This window comes from Budorcas taxicolor, chromosome 4 (assembly GCF_023091745.1).
Source record: "Budorcas taxicolor isolate Tak-1 chromosome 4, Takin1.1, whole genome shotgun sequence".
NCBI classification, from domain to species: domain Eukaryota; kingdom Metazoa; phylum Chordata; class Mammalia; order Artiodactyla; family Bovidae; genus Budorcas; species Budorcas taxicolor.
The window spans coordinates 59,672,909-59,696,255 of record NC_068913.1 but is presented as its reverse complement, the minus strand read 5'-3'; the positions used below and the strand labels follow the sequence as shown (position 1 = coordinate 59,696,255).

At 39.0% G+C, this 23,347-nt stretch overlaps 1 protein-coding gene across 1 annotated transcript in view; it reads right to left on the bottom strand.

The window, feature by feature from the left end:
- Nucleotides 1-16,486: 16,486 nt before the first annotated feature.
- IMMP2L (inner mitochondrial membrane peptidase subunit 2) overlaps nucleotides 16,487-23,347 on the bottom strand; it is a 954,974-nt gene continuing 948,113 nt past the window's right edge. Inside the window, exon 7 of the mRNA XM_052638691.1 lies at nucleotides 16,487-17,124. Coding sequence (XP_052494651.1) covers nucleotides 16,987-17,124 — 138 coding nt within the window. The 3' untranslated portion in view covers nucleotides 16,487-16,986. The remainder of the gene's footprint in view (nucleotides 17,125-23,347) is intronic.

Sequence of the window (23,347 nt, the reverse complement as noted above, 5' to 3'; positions counted from 1 at the left end):
AGGTTTATTCTCATGTGTTTAAGGAGAAAAATGGGTAGTACAGGAAAATAGCTTTCGGTGAGAAATTTATAGCTTGAATCACTTTCACTTCTTGAATTCATCAGGAACGGAGAGAATGTCAAAGATATTAAGAGATCAAAACCCAAGCTAGAAAAAGTGTGTCTCCAAATTATTATTTTTTTATTGAGGTGTAATTGACATATAGCATTATATTGACATTAGGTATGCAACACAATGATTCCATATTTCCATGTATTATGAAATGATCACCACAGTAAGTCTAGTTAACATGTATCACCATACATAGTTTTTCCTAGTGATAACTTCTAAGATCTATTCTCTGAAATGCTCATATATGCAATACAGTATCCTTAACTAGAGTCGCCTTGCTATATATCACATCCCCATGACTTATAGCTGAAAGTTTCTGCCTTTTGACCCCCTTTACCCATTTTACACCTCACCGCTTCACCTCTGGCAACCACCAATTTGTTCTCTGTACCTGTGAGCTTCTTTTTTCCATCTTCTTTCTTTTCCTTTTTTGGTTTTGACATATAAGAGAAATCATACAATATTTGTCTTTTTCTGTATAAATTATTTCACTTAGCATAATATTCTCAAGGTCTATGTTGTCATAAATAGCAAGATCACTATTTTTTAAATGGTTGAATACTATTCCATTGGATATATATCCCATGTGTCTTTGTTCATCTTTCAATGGATACTTAGGTTGTATCTATCTATGCCTTGGCTACTCTATTAGGGCTGCAATAAAAATGAAGGTGGATGTATCTTTTTGAGTTAGTGTTTTTGGTCTCTTCAGATGAAGTTCCTAGAAGTTGAATTGTTGGATTAAATGGGCTTCCCTGGTGGCTCATATGGTAAAGAATTCGCCTGCAGTGCAGGAGACCTGGATTCGATCCCTGGGTCAGAAAGATCCCTTGGAGAAGGGCATGGCAACCCGCTCCAGTATTCTTGCCTGGAGAATCCCATGGACAGAGGAGCCTAGTGGGATACAGTCCATGGAGTTGCAAAGAGTCAGACATGACTGAGTGACTAACACAGCAACAGCATATGGTAGTTTTAATTATTTGAGGAAAGTCCAAATAATTTCCTTTGTGGCTCTACCAATTTACATTCCCACCAACAGTGCATAAGAGTTCCCTTTTACCCATATCCTCCCTCTTCTTTTCTTTTTGGCAGATGTTTTATCTGGTGTAAGGTGATATCTCATTGTGATTTTGATTTGCATTTCCCCGATGAGCATGATGTTGAATGTCTTTTTAGGTAACTGTTGGTCATGTATGTGTCTCCTTTGGAAAAATCTCCAAGAAGCTTTGGATTTTTTTTTTTTTCTTTAGCTATTGACTTTCATGAGTTTTGTTTTGTTTTGCATGTTGGTTTTTTTTTCACTTTACAATATTGTATTGGTTTTGCCATACATCAATATGAATCTGCCACAGGTGTACACGTGTTCCCCAACCTGAAACCCCCTCCCACCTCCCTTCCCGTACCATCCCTCTGGGTCATCCCAGTGCACCAGCCCCAAGCATCCTGTATCCTGCATCAAACCTGGGCGGGTGATTCATTTCTTATATGATATTATACATGTTTCAATGCCATTCTCCCAAATCATCCTACCCTCTCCCTCTCCCACAGAGTCCAAAAGACTATTCATTACATCTGTGTATCTTTTGCTGTCTCACATACAGGATTATTGTTACCATCTTTCTAAATTCCATATATATGTATTAGTATACTGTATTGGTATTTTTCTTTCTGGCTTACTTCACTCTGTATAATAGGCTCCAGTTTCATCCACCTCATTAGAACTGATTCAAATGTATTCTTTTTAATGGCTGAGTAACACTCCATTGTGTATATGTACCACAGCTTTCTTATCCATTCATCTGCTGATGGACATCTAGGTTGCTTCCATGTCCTGGCTATTATAAACAGTGCTGTGATGAACACTGGGGTACACATGTCTCTTTCAGTTCTGGTTTCCTCGGTGTGTATGCCCAGCAGTGGGATTGCTGGGTCATATGGCAGTTCTATTTCCAGTTTTTTAAGGAATCTCCACACTGTTCTCCATGGTGGCTATACTAGTTTGCATTCCCACCAACAGTGTAAGAGGGTTCCCTTTTCTCCACACCCTCTCCAGCATTTATTGCTTGTAGAATTTTGTATTGCAGCCATTCTGATTGGTGTGAAATGGTACCTCATTGTAGTTTTGATTTGCATTTCTCTGATAATGAGTGATGCTGAGGATCTTTTCATGTTTGTTAGCCATCTGTATGTCTTCTTTGGAGAAATGTCTATTTAGTTCTTTGGCCCATTTTTTGATTGCGTCGTTTATTTTTCTGGAATTGAGCTGCATAAGTTGCTTGTATATTTTTGAGATTAGTTGTTTGTCAGTTGCTTCATTTGCTATTATTTTCTCCCATTCCGAAGGCTGTCTTTTCACCTTGCTTATAGTTTCCTCTGTTGTGCAGAAGCTTTTAATTTTAATTATGTCCCATTTGTTTATTTTTTATTTTATTTCCAATATTCTGGGAGGTGGGTCATAGAAGATCCTACTGTGATGTATGTTGGAGAGTGTTTTGCCTATGTTCTCCTCTAGGAGTTTTATAGTTTCTGGACTTACTTTTAGATCTTTAATCCATTTTGAGTTTATTTTTGTGTATGGTGTTAGAAAGTGTTCTAGTTTCATTCTTTTACAAGTGGTTGGCCAGTTTTCCCAGCACAGCTTTTTAAAGAGATTGTCTTTTCTCCATTGTAAATTCTTGCCTCCTTTGTCAAAGATAAGGTATCCATAGGTGCATGGATTTATCTCTGGGCTTTCTATTTTGTTCCATTGATCTATATTTCTGTCTTTGTGCCAGTACCATACTGTCTTGATGACTGTGGCTTTTAGAGCCTGAAGTCAGGCAGGTTGATTCCTCCAGTTCCATTCTTCTTTCTCAAGATTGCTTTGGCTATTTGAGGTTTTTTGTATTTCCATACAAATTGTGAAATTATTTGTTCTAGCTCTGTGAAAAATACTGTTGGTAGATTGATAGGGATTGCATTGAATCTATAGATTGCTTTGGGTAGTATACTCATTGTCACTATATTGATGCTTCCAATCCATGAACATGGTATATTTCTCCATCTATTAGTGTCCTCTTTGATTTCTTTCACCAGTGTTTTATAGTTTATATATAAGTCTTTAGTTTCTTTAGGTAGATATATTCCTAAGTATTTTATTCTTTTCGTTTCAATGGTGAGTGAAATTGTTTCCTTAATTTCTCTTTCTATTTTCTCATTATTAGTGTATAAGAATGCAAGGGATTTCTGTGTGTTGATTTTATATCCTGCAACTTTACTATATTCATTGATTAGTTCTAGTAATTTTCTGGTGGAGTCTTTAGGGTTTTCTATGTAGAGGATCATGTCATCTGCAAACAGTGAGAGTTTTACTTCTTCTTTTCCAATTTGGATCCCTTTTATTTCTTTCTCTGCTCTGATTGCTGTGGCCAAAACTTCCAAAAGTATGTTGAATAGTAGTGGTGAAAGTGAGCACCCTTGTCTTGTTCCTGACTTTAGGGGAAATGGTTTCAATTTTTCACTATTGAGGATAATATTTGCTGTGGGTTTGTCATGGATAGCTTTTATTATATTGAGGTATGTTCCTTCTATTCCTGCTTTCTGGAGAGTTTTTTTTTTTTTTTAATCATAAATGGATGTCGAATTTTGTCAAAGGCTTTCTCTGCATCTATTGAGATAATCATATGGCTTTTATTTTTCAATTTGTTAATGTAGTGTATTACATTGATTGATTTGTGGATATTGAAGAATCCTTGCATTCCTGGGACAAAGCCCACTTGTATGATCTTTTTGATGTGTTGTTGGATTCTGATTGCAGAATTTTGTTGAGGATTTTTGCATCTATGTTCATCAGTGATATTGGCCTGTAGTTTTCTCTTTTTTGTGGCATCTTTGTCAGGTTTTGGTATTAGGGTGATGGTGGCCTCATAGAATGAGTTGGAAGTTTACCTTCCTCTGGACTTTTCTGGAAGAGTTTAAGTAGGATAGGTGTTAGCTCTTCTCTAAATTTTTGGTAGAATTCAGCTTGAAGCCATCTGGACCTGGGCTTTTGTTTGCTGGAAGATTTCTGATTACAGTTTCAATTTCCATGCTTGTGATGGGTCTGTTAAGGTTTTCTATTTCTTCCTGGTTCAGTCTTGGAAAGTTGTACTTTTCTAAGAATTTGTCCATTTCTTCCAAGTTGTCCATTTTATTGGCATATATTTGCTCATAGTAGTCTCATGATCCTTTGTATTTCTGTGTTGTCTGTTGTGATCTCTCCATTTTCATTTCTAATTTTATTGATTTAACTTTTCTCTCTTTGTTTCTTGATGAGTCTGGCTAATGGTTTGTCAATTTTATTTATCCTTTCAAAGAACCAGCTTTTGGCTTTGTTGATTTTTGCTATAGTCCCTTTTGTTTCTTTTGCATTTATTTCTGCCCTAATTTTTAAGATTTCTTTCCTTCTACTAACCCTGGGGTTCTTCATTTCTTCCGTGTCTAGTTGCTTTGGGTGTAGAGTTAGGTTTTTTATTTGACTTTTTTCTTGTTTCTTGAGGTATGCCTGTGTTGCTATGAACTTTCTCCTCAGCACTGCTTTTACAGTGTCCCATAGGTTTTGGGTTGTTGTGTTTTCATTTTCATTTGTTTATATGCATATTTTAATTTCTTTTTTGATTTTTTCTGTGATTTGTTGGTTATTCAGCAGTGTGTTGTTCAGCCTCCATATGTTGGAATTTTTAATAGTTTTTCTCCTGTAATTGAGATCTAATCTTATTGCATTGTGGTCAGAAAAGATGCTTGGAGTGATTTAACTTTTTTTTTTTTTTAATTTACCAAGGCTAGATTTATGGCCCAGGATGTGATCTATCCTGGAGAAAGTTCCGTGTGCTCTTGAGAAAAAGGTGAAATTCATTGTTTTGGGGTGAAATGTCCTATAGATATCAATTAGGTCTAACTGGTCTATTGTATCATTTAAAGTTTGTGTTTCCTTGTTAATTTTCTGTTTAGTTGATCTATCCATAGGTGTGAGTGGGGTATTAAAGTTTCCCACTATTATTGTGTTATTGTTAATTTCCCCTTTCATACTTGTTAGCATTTGTCTTACATATTGTGGTGCTCCTATGTTGGGCGCATATATATTTATAATTTTTATATCTTCTTCTTGGATTGATCCTTTGGTCCTTCTTTGTGTCTTTTCACAGCCTTTGTTTTAAAGTCTATTTTATCTGATATGAGTATTGCTACTCCTGCTTTCTTTTGGTCTCTATTTGCGTTGAATATCTTTTTCCAGCCCGTCACTTTCAGTCTGTGTGTGTCCCTTGTTTTGAGGTGGGTCTCTTGTAGACAACATATATAAGGGTCTTGTTTTTGTATCCATTCAGCCAGTCTTTGTCTTTTGGTTGGGGTATTCAACCCATTTACGTTTAAGGTAATTATTGATAAGTATGATCCTGTTGCCATTTACTTTATTGTTTTGGGTTCAAGTTTATACACCCTTTTTGTGCTTCTTGTCTAGAGAATATCCTTTAGCATTTGTTGGAGAGCTGGTTTGGTGGTGCTGAATTCTCTCAGCTTTTGCTTGTCTGTAAAGCGTTTGATTTCTCCTTCATATTCGAATGAGATCCTTGCTAGGTACATTAATCTGGGCTGTAGGTTATTTTCTTTCATCACTTTAAGTATGTCTTGCCATTCCCTCCTGGCCTGAAGAGTTTCTATTGAAAGATCAGCTGTTATCCTTATGGGAATCCCCTTGTGTGTTATTTGTTGTTTTTCCCTTGCTGCTTTTAATATTTGTTCTTTGTATTTGACCTTTGTTAACTTTTAATATGTGTCTTGGGGTGTTTCACCTTGGGTTTATCCTGTTTGGGACTCTCTGGGTTTCTTGGACTTGGGTGATTATTTCCTTCCCCACTTTAGGGAAGTTTTCAACTATTATCTCCTCAAGTATTTTCTCATGGTCTTTCTTTTTGTATTCTTCTTCTGGGACTCCTATGATTTGAATGTTGGGCCATTTAATATTGTCCTGGAGGTCTCTGAGATTGTTCTCATTTCTTTTAATTCATTTTTCTTTTTTCCTCTCTGATTCATTTATTTCTACCATTCTATCTTCTGCTTCACTAATCCTATCTTCTGCCTCTGTTATCCTACTATTTGTTGCCTCCAGAGTGTTTTTGATCTCATTTATTGCATTCATTACATATTGACTCTTTTTTATTTCTTCTAGGTCCTTGTTAAACCTTTCTTGCATTTTCTCAATCCTTGTCTCCAGGCTATTTATCTGTGATCCATTTTGATTTCAAGATTTTGGATCATTTTCACTATCATTATTTGGAATTCTTTATCAGGTAGATTCCCTATCTCTTCCTCTTTTGTTTGGTTTGGTGGGCATTTATCCTGTTCTTTTACCTGCTGGGTATTCCTCTGTCTCTTCGTCTTGTTCATATTGCTGAGTTTGTGGTAGCCTTTCTGTATTCTGGCAGATTGTGGAGTTCTCTTCATTGTGGAATTTCCTTGCTGTGGGTGGGATTGTATGGGTGGCTTGTCAAGGTTTCCTGGTTAGGGAAGATTGTGTCAGTGTTCTGGTGGGTGAAGCTGGATTTCTTCTCTCTGGAGTGCAATGAAGTGTCCAGTAATGAATTATGAGATGTCAGTGGGTTTGGAGTAACTTTGGGCAGCCTGTATATTGAAGCTTAGGGCTGTGTTCCTGTGTTGCTGGAGAATTTGCATGGCATATCTTTCTCTGGAACTTGTTGGCCCTTGGGTGGTGCTTGGTTTCAGTGTAGGTATGGAGGCGTTTGATGAACTCCTATTGATTAATGTTCCCTGGAGTCAGGAGTTCTCTGGTGTTCTCAGGATTTGAACTTGAGCCTCCTGCCTCTGGTTTTCAGTCTTATTCTTACAGTAGCCTCAAGACTTATCCATCTATACCTCACCAATGATAAAACATCTAGGTTAAAGATGAAACGTTTCTTCACAGTGAGGGACACCGAGAGAGGTTCACAGAGTTACATGGAGAAGAAAAGAGGGAGGGGGGAGTTAGAGGTGACCCGAATGAGATGAGGTGGAATCAAAAGAGGAGAGACCAAGCTAGCCAGTAATCATTTCCTTATGTGTGCTCCGCAGTCTGGACCCCTCAGAGATATTCACGGAGTTATACAGAGAGGAGAAGAGGGAGGAAGGAGACAGAGGTGGCCAGGAGGATAAAGGGGGGAATGAAAAGGAGAGAGACAGATCCACCCAATAATCAGTTTCCTAAGTGTTCTCCACCATCTGGAACACACAAAGAGATTCACAGAGCTGGGTAGAGAAGAGAAGGGGGAGGGAGGAGTTAGAGGTGACCTGGTGGAGAAAAAGGAGAGTCAAAAGGGGGAGAGAGCAGTCAAGCCAGTAATCTCGCTCCCAAGTAAAAATGGATACTGAAGGTTGGGTTCTTAAAGGTACAAAATTGCTAACAAATACCAAAAAGCAAAGATTAAAAATCTAGAGTAGAGGTTGGATTTTCAAAAATACAATATTAAAGAAAGAAAAAAAAGTCACAAAAATTATTAAAATATATATATATGTGAAGTTTGCTTTAAAAAATAGGGTCTTTTTTTTTTTTTTTTTTGCAAAGTGATAGTAGGTTATAAAAATGAAAACTAAAGGAGTAACAGAGGACTTAAAAATTTTTAAAAATTAAAAAAAAAGAACAATCATAAAAATAGCAAAAACATATTTAGGACTTTCTCTGGTGGTGTTGTGGGCAGTGTGGGGTCAGCTCATTTTCGGATAGTTCCTTGGTCCGGCTTATACCCTTCCTATGTAGTCAGTATTAACTACAGGGTTTTAATCTACTGCACCTGTCACTTCCAAGGTGGTTCCCTCTGTTTTAGCTTCTTCTGTTTGCTGGCCTCTTCAGTGTCGATTTCTGCCCTGACACAAGTGGAGGGGTGGTGGACACGTTTTTTAGGCTCACATGTTCAGTCACGCTGTGGGGAGGGAGGGACGCTGCAAACAAATAACACTGGCATGTGCTCACAGTGTCTCAGCCACACTGGGCCTGCCCCTGCTCATGGCCACTTGGTTTTCTGGGTGTACAACCAGCGCACTTTCTCAGGCAAATGTTGACCTTCCAGAACCCCAAGAAGTCTTAATTAGCAAAGAAGCCTGCTTGCAGTTTGGTAGATAATGTCTCTCTGGGGCTGCAATTGTCCCCTTCCAGCTCTGGCTGCCTGTCACCGGAGGGGGATGGTCTGCAGCAGGCTAGCTCTGTTCAGTCCTTTGTTCTGTGAGCGGGCCTGGTGGTGTCTTGCTGCTGTTGCTAAGTCACTTTGGTCGTGTCCGACTCTGTGCGATCCCATAGAGGGCAGCTCACCAGGCTCCGCCGTCCCTGGGATTCTCCAGGCAAGAACACTGGAGTGGGTTGCCATTTCCTTCTCCAATGCATGAAAGTGAAAAGTGAAAGTGAAGTCAGTGAGTCATGTCCAACTCTCAGCGACCCCATGGACTGCAGCCCACCAGGCTCCTCCATCCATGGGATCTTCCAGGCAAGAGTACTGGAGTGGGGTGCCATTGCCTTCTCCAGGCGGTGTCTTAGGTTAGGGCTTTTTGTGTGGTAGCTATCCCACAGTCTGGTTTGCTAGCCCAAGTTAGTTCCCTAGATTGCCCTCGGGGCATTCAGGACCAGTCCTTACTCTAAGCAATGCAGCCTGTGCCTCCCTACCCAGCCCCCGCTTGCTAGTGGCGAGTGCAGGCGTCTGCGCTGCTTCTCCGCTGGGGGAGTTACCGTTGGGCACGGAATCTGTAGGGTTTAATTATTTATTTATTTTTCCTCCTGGTTATGTTGCCCTCTGTGGTTCCAAGGCTCGCCACAGACTCGGCAGTGAGAGTGCTTCCTGGTGTTTGGAAACCTCTCTTTTTAAGACTCCCTTCCCAGGATGCAGCGCCATCCCTACCTCTTTTGTCTCTTTTTTTGTCTTTTATATTTTTTTCTACCTCCTTTTGAAAACAATGGGCTGCCTTTCTGGGTGTCTGATGTCCTCTACCAGCATTCAGAAGTTGTTTTGTGGAATTTACTTAGCATTTAAATGTTCTTTTGATGAATTTGGGGAGGAGAAAGTAGTCTCCCTGTCCTATTCCTCTGCCATTTTAGGAACACCCCCATGAGTTTTTTTTTTATATGTCTGGACATTAAGCCCTAACAAGATATATGATTTGCCAATGTTTCATCCCATTTGGTAGGTTGATTTTGCTGATAAGTCTCCTTTGCTGTGCAGTAGCTTTTAGTTTAATGTAGTCCTACATGCTTATTTTGCTTTGTTTGCTTTTGCTTTTGGTGTCAATTCCAAAAAATCATCACCAAGACCAATGTCAAGGAGCTTACCACCTATGTTTTCTTCTGGGAGCTAATGATTTCAGGTGTCCACATTTTTAATCAATTTTGAGACATTTTTTGTGTATGGTGGAAGATGGTGGTCCAGATTCATTCTTTTTCCTGTGGCTGTCCACTTTTCCTAACATTTATTGAAAAACTGTCCTTTCCCTATTGTATATCCTTGGTCTTTGGTCATAAACTAATTGACGACATGGGCATGGATTTATTTCTTGGCCATTTTGTTCCTTTGATGTATGTGTCTGTTTCTATGCCAGGACCATTCTGCTCTGATTACTACAGTTTGTAGTATATTTGTTGTTTGGTTATTCAGTATGTCCAGCTCTTTGTGACCCCATGGACTGCAGGATGCCAGGATTCCCTGTCCTTCACTATCACTTGGAGTTTGCTCAAACTCATATCCATTGAATTAAAGATGCCATCCAAAAATCTCATCCTCTGATGCCCCCTTCTCTTCCTGCCTTCAGTCTTTTCCAGCATCAGGGTCTTTTCCAATGAGTCAGCTCTTTGTATCGGGTGGCCAGAGTATTGCAGTTTCAGCATCAGTCCTTCCAGTGAAGAGTCAAGGTTGATTTCCTTTAGGATCGACTGGTTTGATCTTCCTGTCCAAGGGACTCTCAAAAGTCTTCTCTAGCACCTCAGTTTGAAAGCATCAATTCTTTGGTGCTCAGCCTTCTTTATGGTCCAACTCTCACATCCATACATGATTACTGGGAAAATCATAGCTTTGACTATACAGACCATTGTGATAGCTCTGCTTTTTAATATATCATCTAGGTTTGTCGTTGCTTTCTTTCCAAGGAGCAAGCACCTTTTAATTTTATGCCTGCAGTCACCATCCATGGTGATTTTGGAGCCCAAGGAGATAAAATCTGTCACTGTTTCCATTGTTTCCCCACCTATTTGCCATGAAAAGATGGGACCAGATTCCATGATTTTAGGTTTTTGAATGCTGAGTTTTAAGCCAGCTTTGTCACTCTCCTCTTTCACTTTCATCAAGAGGTTCTTTAGTTCTTCACTTTCTGCCATTAGAGTGGTGTCATCTACATATCCAGAGAAGGCAATGGCACCCCACTCCAGTACTCTTGCCTGGAAAATCCCATAGATGGAGGAGCCTGGTAGGCTGTAGTCCATGGGGTCGCTAAGAGTCGGACACAGCTGAGCGACTTCACTTTCACTTTTCACTTTCATACATTGGAGAAGGAAATGGCGACCCACTCCAGTGTTCTTGCCTGGAGAATCCCAGGGACAGGGGAGCCCGGTGGGCTGCCATCTATGGGGTGGTACAGAGTCGGACATGATGAAGCAACTTAGCTGCAGCAGCAGCATCTGCATATCTGAGGCTATTGATGTTTCTCCCAGCAATCTTGATTCCAGCTTGTGCATCATCCAGCCCAGCATTTCGCATGATGTGCTCTTATAGAAGTTAAATAAGCAAGGTGATAATATACAGCTTCGACGTACTCCTTTCACAATTTTGAACCAGTCCATTGTTTCATGTCTGGTTCTAACATGTCTTGCTTCTTCACTTGCATACAGGTTTCTTGGGAGGCAGGTAAGGTGGTCTGGTATTCATCTCTCTTTAAGAATTTTCCACAGCTTATTGTAATCCACACAGTCAAAGATTTTAACATAGTCAATGAAGCAGAAATAGATTATTTCTGGAATTCCCTTGTTTTTTCTATGATCCAGTGGATGTTGGCAATTTGATCTCTGGTTCCTCTGTCTTTTCAAAATCCAGCTTGAATATCTGGAAGTTCTCAGTTCACATACTCATGAAGCCTAGCTTGGAGATTTTTGAGCATTACCTTGCTAGCATGTGAGATGAGTGCAATTGTGCAGTAGTTTGAAAATTCTTTGGCACTGCTCTTCTTTGGGATTAGAATGAAAACTGACCTTTTCCAGTCCTGTGGCCACTGCTGAGTTTTCCAAATTTGTTGGCATATTGAGTGCAGCACTTTAACAGCATCATCTTTTAGGATTTGAAATAACTCAGCTGGAATTCTATCACTCCCACTAGCTTTGTTCATAGTGATGCTTCCTAAGGCCCACTTGACTTTGTACTGTAAGATGTCTTGCTCCAGGTGAGTGATCATCATGGTTATCTAGGTCATTAAGATCTCTTCTGTATAGTTCTTCTGTGTATTCTTGCCACCTCTTCTTAATATCTTCTGCTTCTGTTAGGTCCATGCCATTTCTGTCCTTTAGTGTGCCCGTGCTTGCATGAAATGTTCCCTTGGTATCTCTAGTTTTCCTGACAAGATCTTTGGTCTTTCCCATTCTATTGTTTTCCTCTATTTCTTTGCATTGTTCACTTGAGAATGCTTTCTTATCTCCTTGCTGTATTCTCTCTCCTTATAATGTATTGGGTTGGCCAAAAAGTTTATTTGGGCTTTTCTGTAAGATAGTTTGGAAGTACCCAAATGATCTTTTTGGTCAACCCAGTATTTGAAGTCAAGGAAGATGGTGGCTTAAGTTTTGTACTTTCTCAAGATTGCTTTTGGATATTCAGTGTCTTTTGTGGTTCTATGTAAATTTTAGGATTGGTATATTTCTGTGAGAAACGCCATTGAAATTTGGTAGGAGAAATATTCTAATTTCAATCTACATATAAGTGTCCAGTTTTCCCAGTACTGCTTATTGAAGAGATTGTCTTTTCTCTATTGCATATTCTTGCCTCCTTTGTCATAGATCAATTGACCATAAGGGCATATATTTATTTCTGGGATTTCTATTGTGTCTCTTCTTGTGCTGGTACCATACTGTTTTGATGTATAGCTTTGAGTAGAATGTGAAGTCAGGAAGTGTGAAACTTCCAGCTTTGTTCTTTATTCTCATGATTGCTTTGACAATTCAGGATTTTTTGTGGTTTCACATCTTGGCAGTATTTGTTCTAGTTCTGTGAAAAATGTCATTCATGCATCTTTCATAGGGACTGCAGTAAATCTATAGATTGCTTTGGATGTATAGACATTTTATTTAGATAATATAAACAATCTCATTGTTGTTGTTCAGTTGCTAAATCATGTCTGACTCTTTGTGACCCCATGGACTGCAGCCTGCCAGGCTTCCTTGTCCTTCATTATCTTCTGGAGTTTGCTCAAATTCATGTCCGTTGAGTGATGCCATCTAACCATCTCATCCTCTGCTGCCCTCTTCTCCTCTTGCCTTCAATCTTTCCCAGCATCAGGGTCTTTTCCAAAGAGTTGGCTTTTTGTGTTATCAGGTGGCCAAAGTATTGGAGCTTCATCTTCAGTGTCAGTCCTTCCAATGGACATTCAGGGTTGATTTCCTTTAGGATTGCCTGGTTTGAACTCCTTGTAATCCATGGGACTCTCAAGAGTCTTCTCTAGCATTACAATTCACAAGCATCAATTCTTTTTTAATCTTGAGTATCCTTTAATTATTGTAGCTAATAGTTATTTTTCTTAGCATTGTCTTTTAACCTTCATACTAGCTTTCTAAATTATTTATCTACCACCTGTACATTAGATTATTCTGAATTTTACTATATATTTAACTTCACTCATGAGATTTATACTTTCATGTTTTCCTGTTACTAATTAGTACCATTTCATTTTAGATTAAAGAATTCTCTTTAACTTTTCTTGTAAAGTTGGTTTAGTGCTGATGAACTCCTTTACTTTTTGCTTGTCTGGAAAACTCTTTCCCACTCCTTCAACTTTGCCAGGTAGAATATTATTGGTTGGAAGTTTTTGTTTGTTTTCTTTCAGGATTTCAAGTATACTGCATCACATCCTTCTAGCCTACAAAGTTTCTGTTGAAAAACCTGCCAACAATCTTACAGGATTTCCCTTGTATACCATGTTGTTTATCTCTTGCTGCTTTGATTTTCTTCTTGTCTTTACTTTTGACAGTTTAATTATACCATGTTTTGGTCTCTTGAGGTTCATCTTTTTTGGAACTTCTAGGTTTCCTGCATCTGGGTGTCTGTTTCCTTCCTCAGGTTTGGAAAATTTTCATCCATTGTCCAAATAAGTCATCTATAGAATCCCTATAATGTAAACACTGGTCTGCTTGATGTTGTTCCATAATCCCTTTCAACTATCTTCACACTTTTTCATTCTTTATTCTTTTTGCTGCTCTGATTGTGTGAATTCCACTGCTCTGTTTTCAATTCCATTGATTCTTTCTTCTGTTTGATCTGTCTGATCTGCTATTGAATCCCTCTAGTATAGTTTTCAGTTCAGTTATTGTATCTAGCTCTGTGAATTCTCTTTGCTTTACTTTCTTATATGTTCTGCCTCTTTGTTGAAGTTCTGTGGTCATTTATTCTCCCATGTTTGGTGACCATCCTTATTACCACTATTTTGAAAACTTTTTAAGGTAAATTATTTATCTGTTTCATTATCGACTTTTTCTCAGGTTTTATTTTGTTCTTTCATTTGGAATATATTCGTATTTCTTCATTTTCCTTGACTCTCCATGTTGGTTTCTATGCACTAAATAAAACAACCATCTCTGCCAGTCTTAAAGGAGTAGCCATGTAAAGGAGATAAACCTTATTTTTCTGCTCTGCCTTAGTGCTTGGTTGTTTCTCAATCCTTTGTGATGATTGTCCCTGAAGTCTGTCTTATATTTAGTGGCTCTTGCTAGCTGAGGATGTGCCAAGACCTGTCAGTGCAGGGGAGGATCTCAGTCAGCACCTAGATTCAAGTGGTTTGGAAGCTAGGCCTTCATGCAGCAACTTTTAAAGTATGTAAATGCATATAGTCCTATGAGATCACAAGTGTAAATCTTACTGTTCTCCAGAATCATGCAATCTAGAGGGGTCTCTTGTGTGGTAGTCCCAAAAATCAGAGTGTCATACAAGCTTTCTTCTGGAAGATGTTGGCAACCTGGAATGAGGCAGAGGGAGAGCACAGTTAAGGTATCCACCCACCTCCATCCTGGTGTCCTTACCTCAGAAGGCCCCTAGATGTGTGCCAAACCAGACCCCTGCCCCTCAGACCAAAGTTCCAGGTCAAGCAAACAGGCCACTTTCCCAAGAAAGCGTGGGCATCTGTTTTAGGCACCTATCTGTGCCTTGCCCGGGGGTGACAATCAGCCAAGAAGTGACTCTCCAATTGTTAGTTCTGTGGGACACATGAATGCTAGCACTGCTGGCCATCAGAGTCAGGTGACCAAAGGGTGTCCCACGAGTGGCAGTCACAAAAATCAAGGGCACCAGACATGCGTAAGGTTCTTCTCTGGGAGATATTAGTGCTCTGGAATGTAACAGACGGAGAGCGCAAAGATAGTGCCTGCCCTCTGAGGCCTCTGGAAAGGATTACACTCACCTCTTAGACTTGTGTTTAATTAGAAGCCTGCCCCTTGGATCATAGCTATGAATATAAGCTACTAGGCCTCTTTCACAGAAAGACTGGGCTCCTGGGTCTATGACTTCTTGCTGTGCCCTGGGAGTGGTGGGCAGTTAATAACTCTTGCTTAATATTTAGAGTGATTGATGGACTCAGGAAAGTACATACTGGGTAACACAGTTATAATCTCTGCCAGGAGTTGCATCTTTGAGGAGGTAGCTTATGAGCTGAGTTGTTCAACAAGCATCACATATTAACTCGGTTGGTTTGAGAATACAAAAGTAAATAGGAGGAACATTTGTCTCCTGTCTTAATACTTACAATATTGAATTAATAGTTGGAATAGGAAGATACAGTCAGTCAATGAGGTAATAAGGCTGACAGACAGTTTACTGAACTGTTAAAATACCAAATTCTTCCATAGCAGGATAAAGTGAAAAGTGAAAGTGGTCGCTCAGTTGTGTACGACTCTCTGCGCCCCCATGGACTGTAGCCTACCAGGCTCCTCCATCCATGGAATCTTCCAGCAAGAGTACCAGAGTGGTTTGCCATTTCCTTCTCCAGGGGAATCTTCCCAACCAGGGATCGAACCTAGGTCTCCCACATTGTAGGCAGACACTTTACCATCTGAGCCTCCAGGGAAACCATAGCAGTTAATCCAGGTACCCCTTTATTTGTTCTCTGTCTCACTTCATTATCTCCCCCAGTCCTATCTTCCACAGTCCCTGGACTTTCCTATGCTGTAGCAACTAAAAAGAGTTAGCACTTTTATGCACTCAATATTTTACATATAATCCTAGGGGATGCACTTTACCAAGGGAAAAAAGTTACAAGCCTGGAAACAGCAATGAGAATTTGGTAATTTGCAGTTAAAGGCCAGAGTGTGAAGCTTAAGTTGGGGAAGAGAGGGAAGTAGAAAAGAAGAACTCATAAGGATAATATAGATTCATCAAGAGATATTAAGCAGGTTTTTTTTTAAATGATAATTTTGACCAATCTTAGTGTATAAGTATTCACTGATGTGTGTTGAACTAGCTATTATGATTCTAATGAATTATTATTAGTAACATATGCTCTCAATATGCTTATGTTTTTTGTGGTTGCTCTGTTTCTGCTCGCTAATAATGAGTCTGTATCCACATTTGCAAGATGGTTAATTCTTGTTTGGTATCTTATCTGCTGATGAAACAAAAGAAAATGAGACCAGGCATACAGAGGAGATTGATCTAGAGATGTAGTTTCCATAAACACAAACCTCCAACCAATGGGAGGGGGAAAAAAAAAAGTTTCACAAAAGCAGGCTTGCATAATTATAAATTCTGTCAATTATAAATTATAAAATCTGTCAGTATTGCCCCCCCCCCCCCTGTTTAGTAGGTGATTTCAGAACTATAGACAGGAGCACTGAAAAATCACTAGGAGGGAAAAAAAAAAATCAGACTTGGTTGAAGTGATTTTTCCATTTCACTAAGAACATTTTATCAAATAGTGGCCAAATATTGAAAAATAAGTAAGTTTACTCATCAATGTGAATAGGCAGGAGATCACTAAGAAATTCTGGAATAAAAGAGGGCCAGTAAGAAAGATTTGGTTGTGTAAAAATACTGAGAGACCTGATTCCCCAATATTTTAATTCTTTTCTTCCAAAAGAAAGAATATATTCCTTGTTAATGGACTATTACCAGTTTAATGATAAACACCCAAAACAGTACCTGAACAAATCAATGTTTTATTTCTGCATCATAGTTTCCTGTTCTTCCTAACTGGCAGTCACTGCATTGTAGATACTGTCAATTATAATGCAATTCCTATCACTGTGTGTATAATGTTTCTTCATGTTCCATCTTAAGAGTAAATGAAGCTACTTTCATCAAATATTACTTTTCATATTCTTCCAGCAGAAAGCTCCAAAATCAAAATCTAACAATGAATGGAACATGTATGCATAAAAATCCAAAATGTATCCCCTTTGAGACATTTGGGAATAAAATTTTCATATTTCCCAAAGTCTGCATTTTGGGGACATTAAACACGGTATTACAATTTAACATAAAATCAGGTGCTATTTAATACTGTTTAATATTTTAAAACTCTCTCTAATAATACAGATCATCTTAATGTGATAGAAATATTTCTTGCAAGAAGCTTTGCCCTTTTCGCTGTTGTTCTTCTTCATCCCACTTCCTGTGATTGGTGGTAGTGGTGTTTCTCCAGGGCAGCAGCTTAGGGGGATCCTTGAAGGCAGTCCTCTTCACTCTGAACCAGCAAGCGCTCTGGAGGAAGAACAGACTGTAATTTCTGCCAGCGTTCTGGAGGCCACAGGATATGTGTAGCATGGGCATGCAGGAGTCCTAGGGAAACCTGAACCCACAAGAGACACAAAGAAAGCAAGAAAGATATTTTTTTTATATAGGATCCTCATTAACATCTTGAAAGCAGAATTTGATCCAGGTCTGATATTCCATGGGAAGATGATGATTAAGAGAATAAACACTTATTGGGATTTTTCTAGGTTCTTTGTATATGTAAATACCTTTAATACAACCATTTGAGGTAGGTACTGATATTATCCCCTTTTTTGCATAAGAGAATACTGGAGTAGCCTGCCATTTTTTTAAGTCACATAGCTACCAAGCCACAGAAGCTGGCTTTAGGGCTTAATAGTCCTGTTTTAGAAGCTGAAAACCCCAGTGAGTATGAATCTGGTTTACATTCTCAGAGTTTCTGCCAGAACTCCCAGTATCTCAGAGAGACTTTTTTTGGGGGGTGGGGTGGGGAGGGGAAACAGAGATACCCTTAAAAAAAAAATCTATATTTTGTTTAAAAAAAATGAAATACTGTCCCACCTACTGGATGAGTAGCAGGAGTTAGGTGTGAGATTGCGTAAGGTACTTCCACAGACAGTATACAGAACAATGTGAATTTAGTGCTTACGGAGAGAGGTGGAAAACAAGGGGAAAAAATCCAGTATATGGTCCTCAACTGATGATAGTTTGACTCAGGATTTTTTGACTTTATGATGGTGTGAAAGTGAGATGTGTTCAGTAGAAACAATACTTCCAATTTTGATTTTTCTCAGGCTAGCAATATACAATATGATACTGATACTCTCTTCTAACGCTGGGCAGTGCCTTTGGGCCAAACAATCACAAGGATAAACAACCGATACACTTACAATCATTCTGTTTTTCACTTCCGGTACAGTATTCAATACCTTCCATGAGATATTCAGTACTTTATTACAAAATAGGCTTTTTGTTAGTTAATTTTTCCAACTGTAGGCTAATCTTTAATGTTCTGAGCATGTTTAATATAGGTTAGATGAATTAAGTGCAGTATTTTTTACCTAAAATGTTTTTAACCTTCAATGGCTTCTCAGGGCATAGTGAAAGTGAAAATGATGTCACTCAGTCATGTCCGACTCTTTGCAACCCCATGGACTGTAGCCTACCAGGCTCCTCTGTCCATGGGATTTTCCAGACAATAGTACTGGAGTGGATTGCCATTTCCTTCTCCAGGGGATCTTCCTGACCCAGGGATCAAACTTGGGTCTCCCACATTGTAGAAAGACACTTTACCGTCTGAGCCACCAGGGAAGTCCTTTCTCAGGGCATAACCCCATCATAAGTGGAGGAAAATCTATGAAGATCACTGCAGGATGATCCAGGATGTACCAGGGTGGAAGAGGAGGCAAGGGAAGGGAGCTTTCCCTAGAGGTTGTAAGACTGAGTCCTGAGCGGGAGGAGGCCCTTAAAGATGTGTCAGGGACATGAACTTCAGTGCTCAAAAGACTGTGGCAAATCTGATGAAAATGCAGATCTAGGCCCTATGCTCAGAGATTACCCTTCACAGGTCTGAGGGAGGGCGTGGAAATCTGTATCCTTTGTTGGTGCTATCAAAAATCATAATCAAAGTGTTAGTTGCTCAGTCACATCCAACTCTTTGCAATCCCATGGACTGTAGCCCAGCAAGCCACTCTGTCCATGGGATTTCCTAGGCAAGAATACTGGAGTGGGTTGCCATGCCCTTCTCCATAGGATTTTCCTGACCCAGGGATCAAAGCCAGGTCTCCTGCATTGCAGGCAGATTCTTTACCACCTGAGCCACCAGGGAAGCCATCAAGTATTGCAATATAATTGCTTTACAATTTTGTGTTAGTTTCTGCTGTGCAAGGAAGTGAATCGGCTATGTGTACATTTATATCTCCTCCCTCTTGGGCCCCTCCCACATTCCCCATCTACAGTGGGATATTACTCAGCCTCAGAAAGGAACAAAACTGGGTCATTTGTTGAAGCGATGTGAATGAACCTAGAGTCTGTCATACAGAGTAAAGTCCGAAAGAGAAAAACAATTATCATATATTAATGCATGTATGTGGAACCTAGAAAATGGTACAGATGAACCTATTTTCAGGGCAGGGATGAGTTGCGAATGTAGAGAATGGATATTTGGACCCAGGGAGGGAAGGTGAGGGTGGATGGAATTAGGAGATTAGGCTTGACATATATAACTACCATATGTAAAACAGCTAGTGGGAATCAGCTATCAAGTAATATTTTAAGGGATGTAGAAAATTATAAAACACACTCATATTGAGTATCATCACTAAACCAGGTAACTATGTGTCCATTTTATTTTCAAATGTTTTTCCTATAAATTGGAACTCCACAGTGATTGACATACAACATTCCTTTCATTAAAGTTCTGTTTATATGCATTTGAAGAATCACATTGCCCAGAGATTCAGATGTGAAAGTCAAGGGAGACACTTCCAAAGAGATCACCACAAACATTAAAAAAAAAAAAGAAAACATTCACAACAACTTGAAATATAAACTAAATCAGCCCAAAGGGAAACAAGAAGCCCATGGGCCCGATAAAGGAATTTTTCTTCAAGTTGCTACTTTAAAAATCAAACCTACAGAAAATTAAAAAATTTTGTGTAAAAAACAGTTCTAGTCACCAAAATTTACCAGTTATTTACATTTTGCTGCCTTCATTCCCCTCTCATTATGTCTGTATATGTATTTGTACACATATACTTTTCCCTGAATCACTTGAAGTTGTCACCATGCTGAATTTATCCCCAAATACTTCAACATATATATCCTAAGAAGACTCTTTCCTACAGGAACACTTTTATGCAAGGTATTTAATATTGATATAAAATTACTTAATATACAGTCCATATACAATTTTTAACTGTCCAAATAATGTCTTTTAAAGCGCTTCTATTTTTAGAATTCTTAATTGAGGGTCACAAATTGCATCACAATTGTCCCTGTGTTGCTGCAATTTACATTTGGGTTAATCTTGAGGTCCTACATCTGTAATTGCCCAATTTTTCCCCTCCTGATTAGAGTCAAATGAAGTGTTCTTGGCAAGAATATCATATAACTGGTATTGTACCCATCCCATTTTATCACCTCAGGAGGCACAAAATATTAGTTCATCCCATTGTTGTCATGTGAAGTTTGATCATTTGATTAAGGTGATGTTGATCAGGTTTCTCTATTGTAAATCAGTCATTTTCCTTTTGTAACTAAAAAGTAATTGAGGGGATGATATTTTGAAACATGTAAATACCCCATATGTTAATCACATATCTCACTGCTCTCTCAAGGAAGATGGTTTCTAAAGCATCTAAAATAATTTTAACAGCCACCGATTAGGCTGTCTGAAACAATTATTACATGGGGGATTATGAAAGAGTAGTTTTCCATTTTTTTATTTCTTTCACTTTTACTAGTTTCCATTCTTCCTTTAAAAAGTCCTGTTCCTGCCAACCTCAAATGCTTATATTTTAAGATAAGAGATTCCTTTTTAAATTCAAAATCTTACTGTCTTTGGGAGCTTCCCAGGTCTCTCAGCAGTCAAGAATCTATCTGCCAATGCAAGAGATGCAGGTTCAAACCCTGAGTAAGGAAGATCCCCTGGAGAAGGAAATGGCAACCCATTCTACTATTCTTGCCTGGGAAATTCCATGGACAGAAGAGCCTGGTGGGCTGTAGTCCATGGAGTCACAAAGAGGTGGACACGTCTCAGTGACTAGATGACAATAATCCTTCCCTTTTTATCACATCAGGAGGTACAAAATATCAGTTTACCTCACTATTATTTGATCATTTAAGGTGATATTGATCAGGTTTCTCTTTTATAAATTAATAATTTTCCCTTTGTAATTAATAATATAATCTCACTGCTCTCTGAAGGAAGATGACTTAGAAACCATCTAAAATTTAACAACCATTATCTTGCCTGAAACAATTATTGCATTCATGATTACAGAAAAGCGGCTTTCCAAATTTATTATTTCATTTATATTTATTAGTTTCCATTTTCTCTTAAAAAGTTCTGTCCCTACCAACCTCAAATGCCTATATTTTAATATAAAAGATCTCTTTTAAAATTTAAAATCTTACTACCTTTTGGTTTGTTTGATACTCAAATATTCTACATTGGGCCAGTGAAAGTTGTTAATTTTTGGACATGTCTCCATGAATCTTTGAGCACATCGTAACTTTTTGATCCCACTAGGTATCGTTGGCTTTTAGTTCAGTCGCTCAGTCGTGTCTGACTCTTTGCGACCCCATGAACTATAGCACACCAGGCCTCCCTGTCCATCACCAGCTCCTGGAATTTACCCAAACTCATGTCCATTGAATTGGTGATGCCATCTAACCATCTCATCTTCTGCCATCCCCTTCTCCTGCCTTCAATCTTTCCCAACATCAGGGTCTTTTCAAATGAGTCGGCTCTTCACATCAGGTGGCCAAAATATTGGAGTTTCAGCTTCAACATCAGTCCTTCCAATGAACACCCAAGACTGATTTCCTTTAGGATGGACTGGTTGGATTTCCTTGCAACCTCTCAAGAGTCTTATCCAACACCACAGTTCGAAAGCATCAATTCTTCTGTGCTTAGCTGTCTTTATAGTCCAACTCTCACATCCATACATGACTAACGGAAAAACCATAGCCTTGACTAGACGGACCTTTGTTGACAAAGTAATGTCTCTGCTTTTTAATATGCTGTCTAGGTTGGTCATAACTTTCCTTCCAAGGACTAAGCGTCTGTTAATTTCATGGGTGCAATCACCATCTTCAGCAATCTTGGAGCCCCCCAAAATAAAGTCAGCCACTGTTTCCCCATCTATTTGCCATGAAGTGATGGGACCGGATGCCATGATCTTTGTTTTCTGAATCTTGAGCTTTAAGCCAACTTTTTCTCTCTCCTCTTTCACTTTCATCAAGAGGCTCTTTAGTTCTTCACTTTCTGCCCTAAGGGTGGTGTCATCTGCATATCTGAGGTGATTGATATTTCTCCCAGCAATCTTGACTCCAGCTTATGCTTCATCCAGCCCAGCATTTCTCATGATGTACTCTGTATATAAGTTAAATAAGCAGGTGACAATATACAGCCTTGATGTACTCCTTTCCCTATCTGGAACCAGTCTGTTGTTCCATGTCCAGTTCTAACTGTTGCTTCCTGACCTGCATGCAGGTTTCTCAAGAGGCAGGTCAGGTGGTCTGGTATTCCCATCTCTCTCAGAATTTTCCACAGTTTATTGTGATCCACACAGTCAAAGGCTTTAGCATAGTCAATAAAGCAAAAATAGATGTTTTTCTGGAACTCTCTTCCTTTTTCGATTGTACTTTATTTTTTAAAACTTTATTTTATTGTTTATATATTATTTATTTGGCTGTGCTGGATCTTGGCTGCAGTATGTGGGCTTCAGTAATTGCAGCAGGTGAGCTTAGTTGCTCCAGGACATGTGGGATCTCAGTTGCCTGACCAGGGATTTAACCCATGTCTCCTGCATTGCAAGGCAGATTCTTAACCACTGGACATCAGGGAAGAGCCCCTTGTACTTTAAACCAGTTCCATCTGAAATTAGACATCTCTTTAAGGAGGCTTTGATTTCTTTTACCAAGGAATGCTGTTTGGAAACCAAGATCAGGAAGTAGATGTGCTGCCTGCTCCTGGCGGTGTCAATCTATGCCGTTTCAGGGGATGGACGTAAATAGCCCCATGCCACACGCATCTTTATCACCTTCCTGCATTCCAAATTTCTGTCTCCCCATAACAACATTTACACTACCCTACAATACATACAAAAAGGTAGTTTTGAGCTCACTATAAATAATACCAACAACAAATTTATTCAGTAAAAATTGAGATTTCTTTGCAATTATTTTGGTCTTTAAAATAATTCCAGTATACTGGCAAAGTCCTGTGTTCAAAAAATCTTGCTTGAATCTAGTCTGTTTCCTCCCCAATACAGTTATGTTTCCTTTTGATATATGGTTAAGCCCATTTGTTTCTATTTGTATTCAATTTTAGAGTTCACTTTTGTTATCCTTTTTGAGTCACCTTTCTTTGTGAATAAACATTTAAATGATTCGTAAGGTATGGCATGCAGAATAATGCCCCCCCACACACCTCCAAAGACGTATACACAGCGGTCCCCCAGACATGGTGAATATGGAATATCTCAGGACAAAATGGAAATTAAGGTTACTAATCAGTTGATCTGAGGATAGGAAGACTATCCTATATGAGCCCATGGACATGTGTAATCACA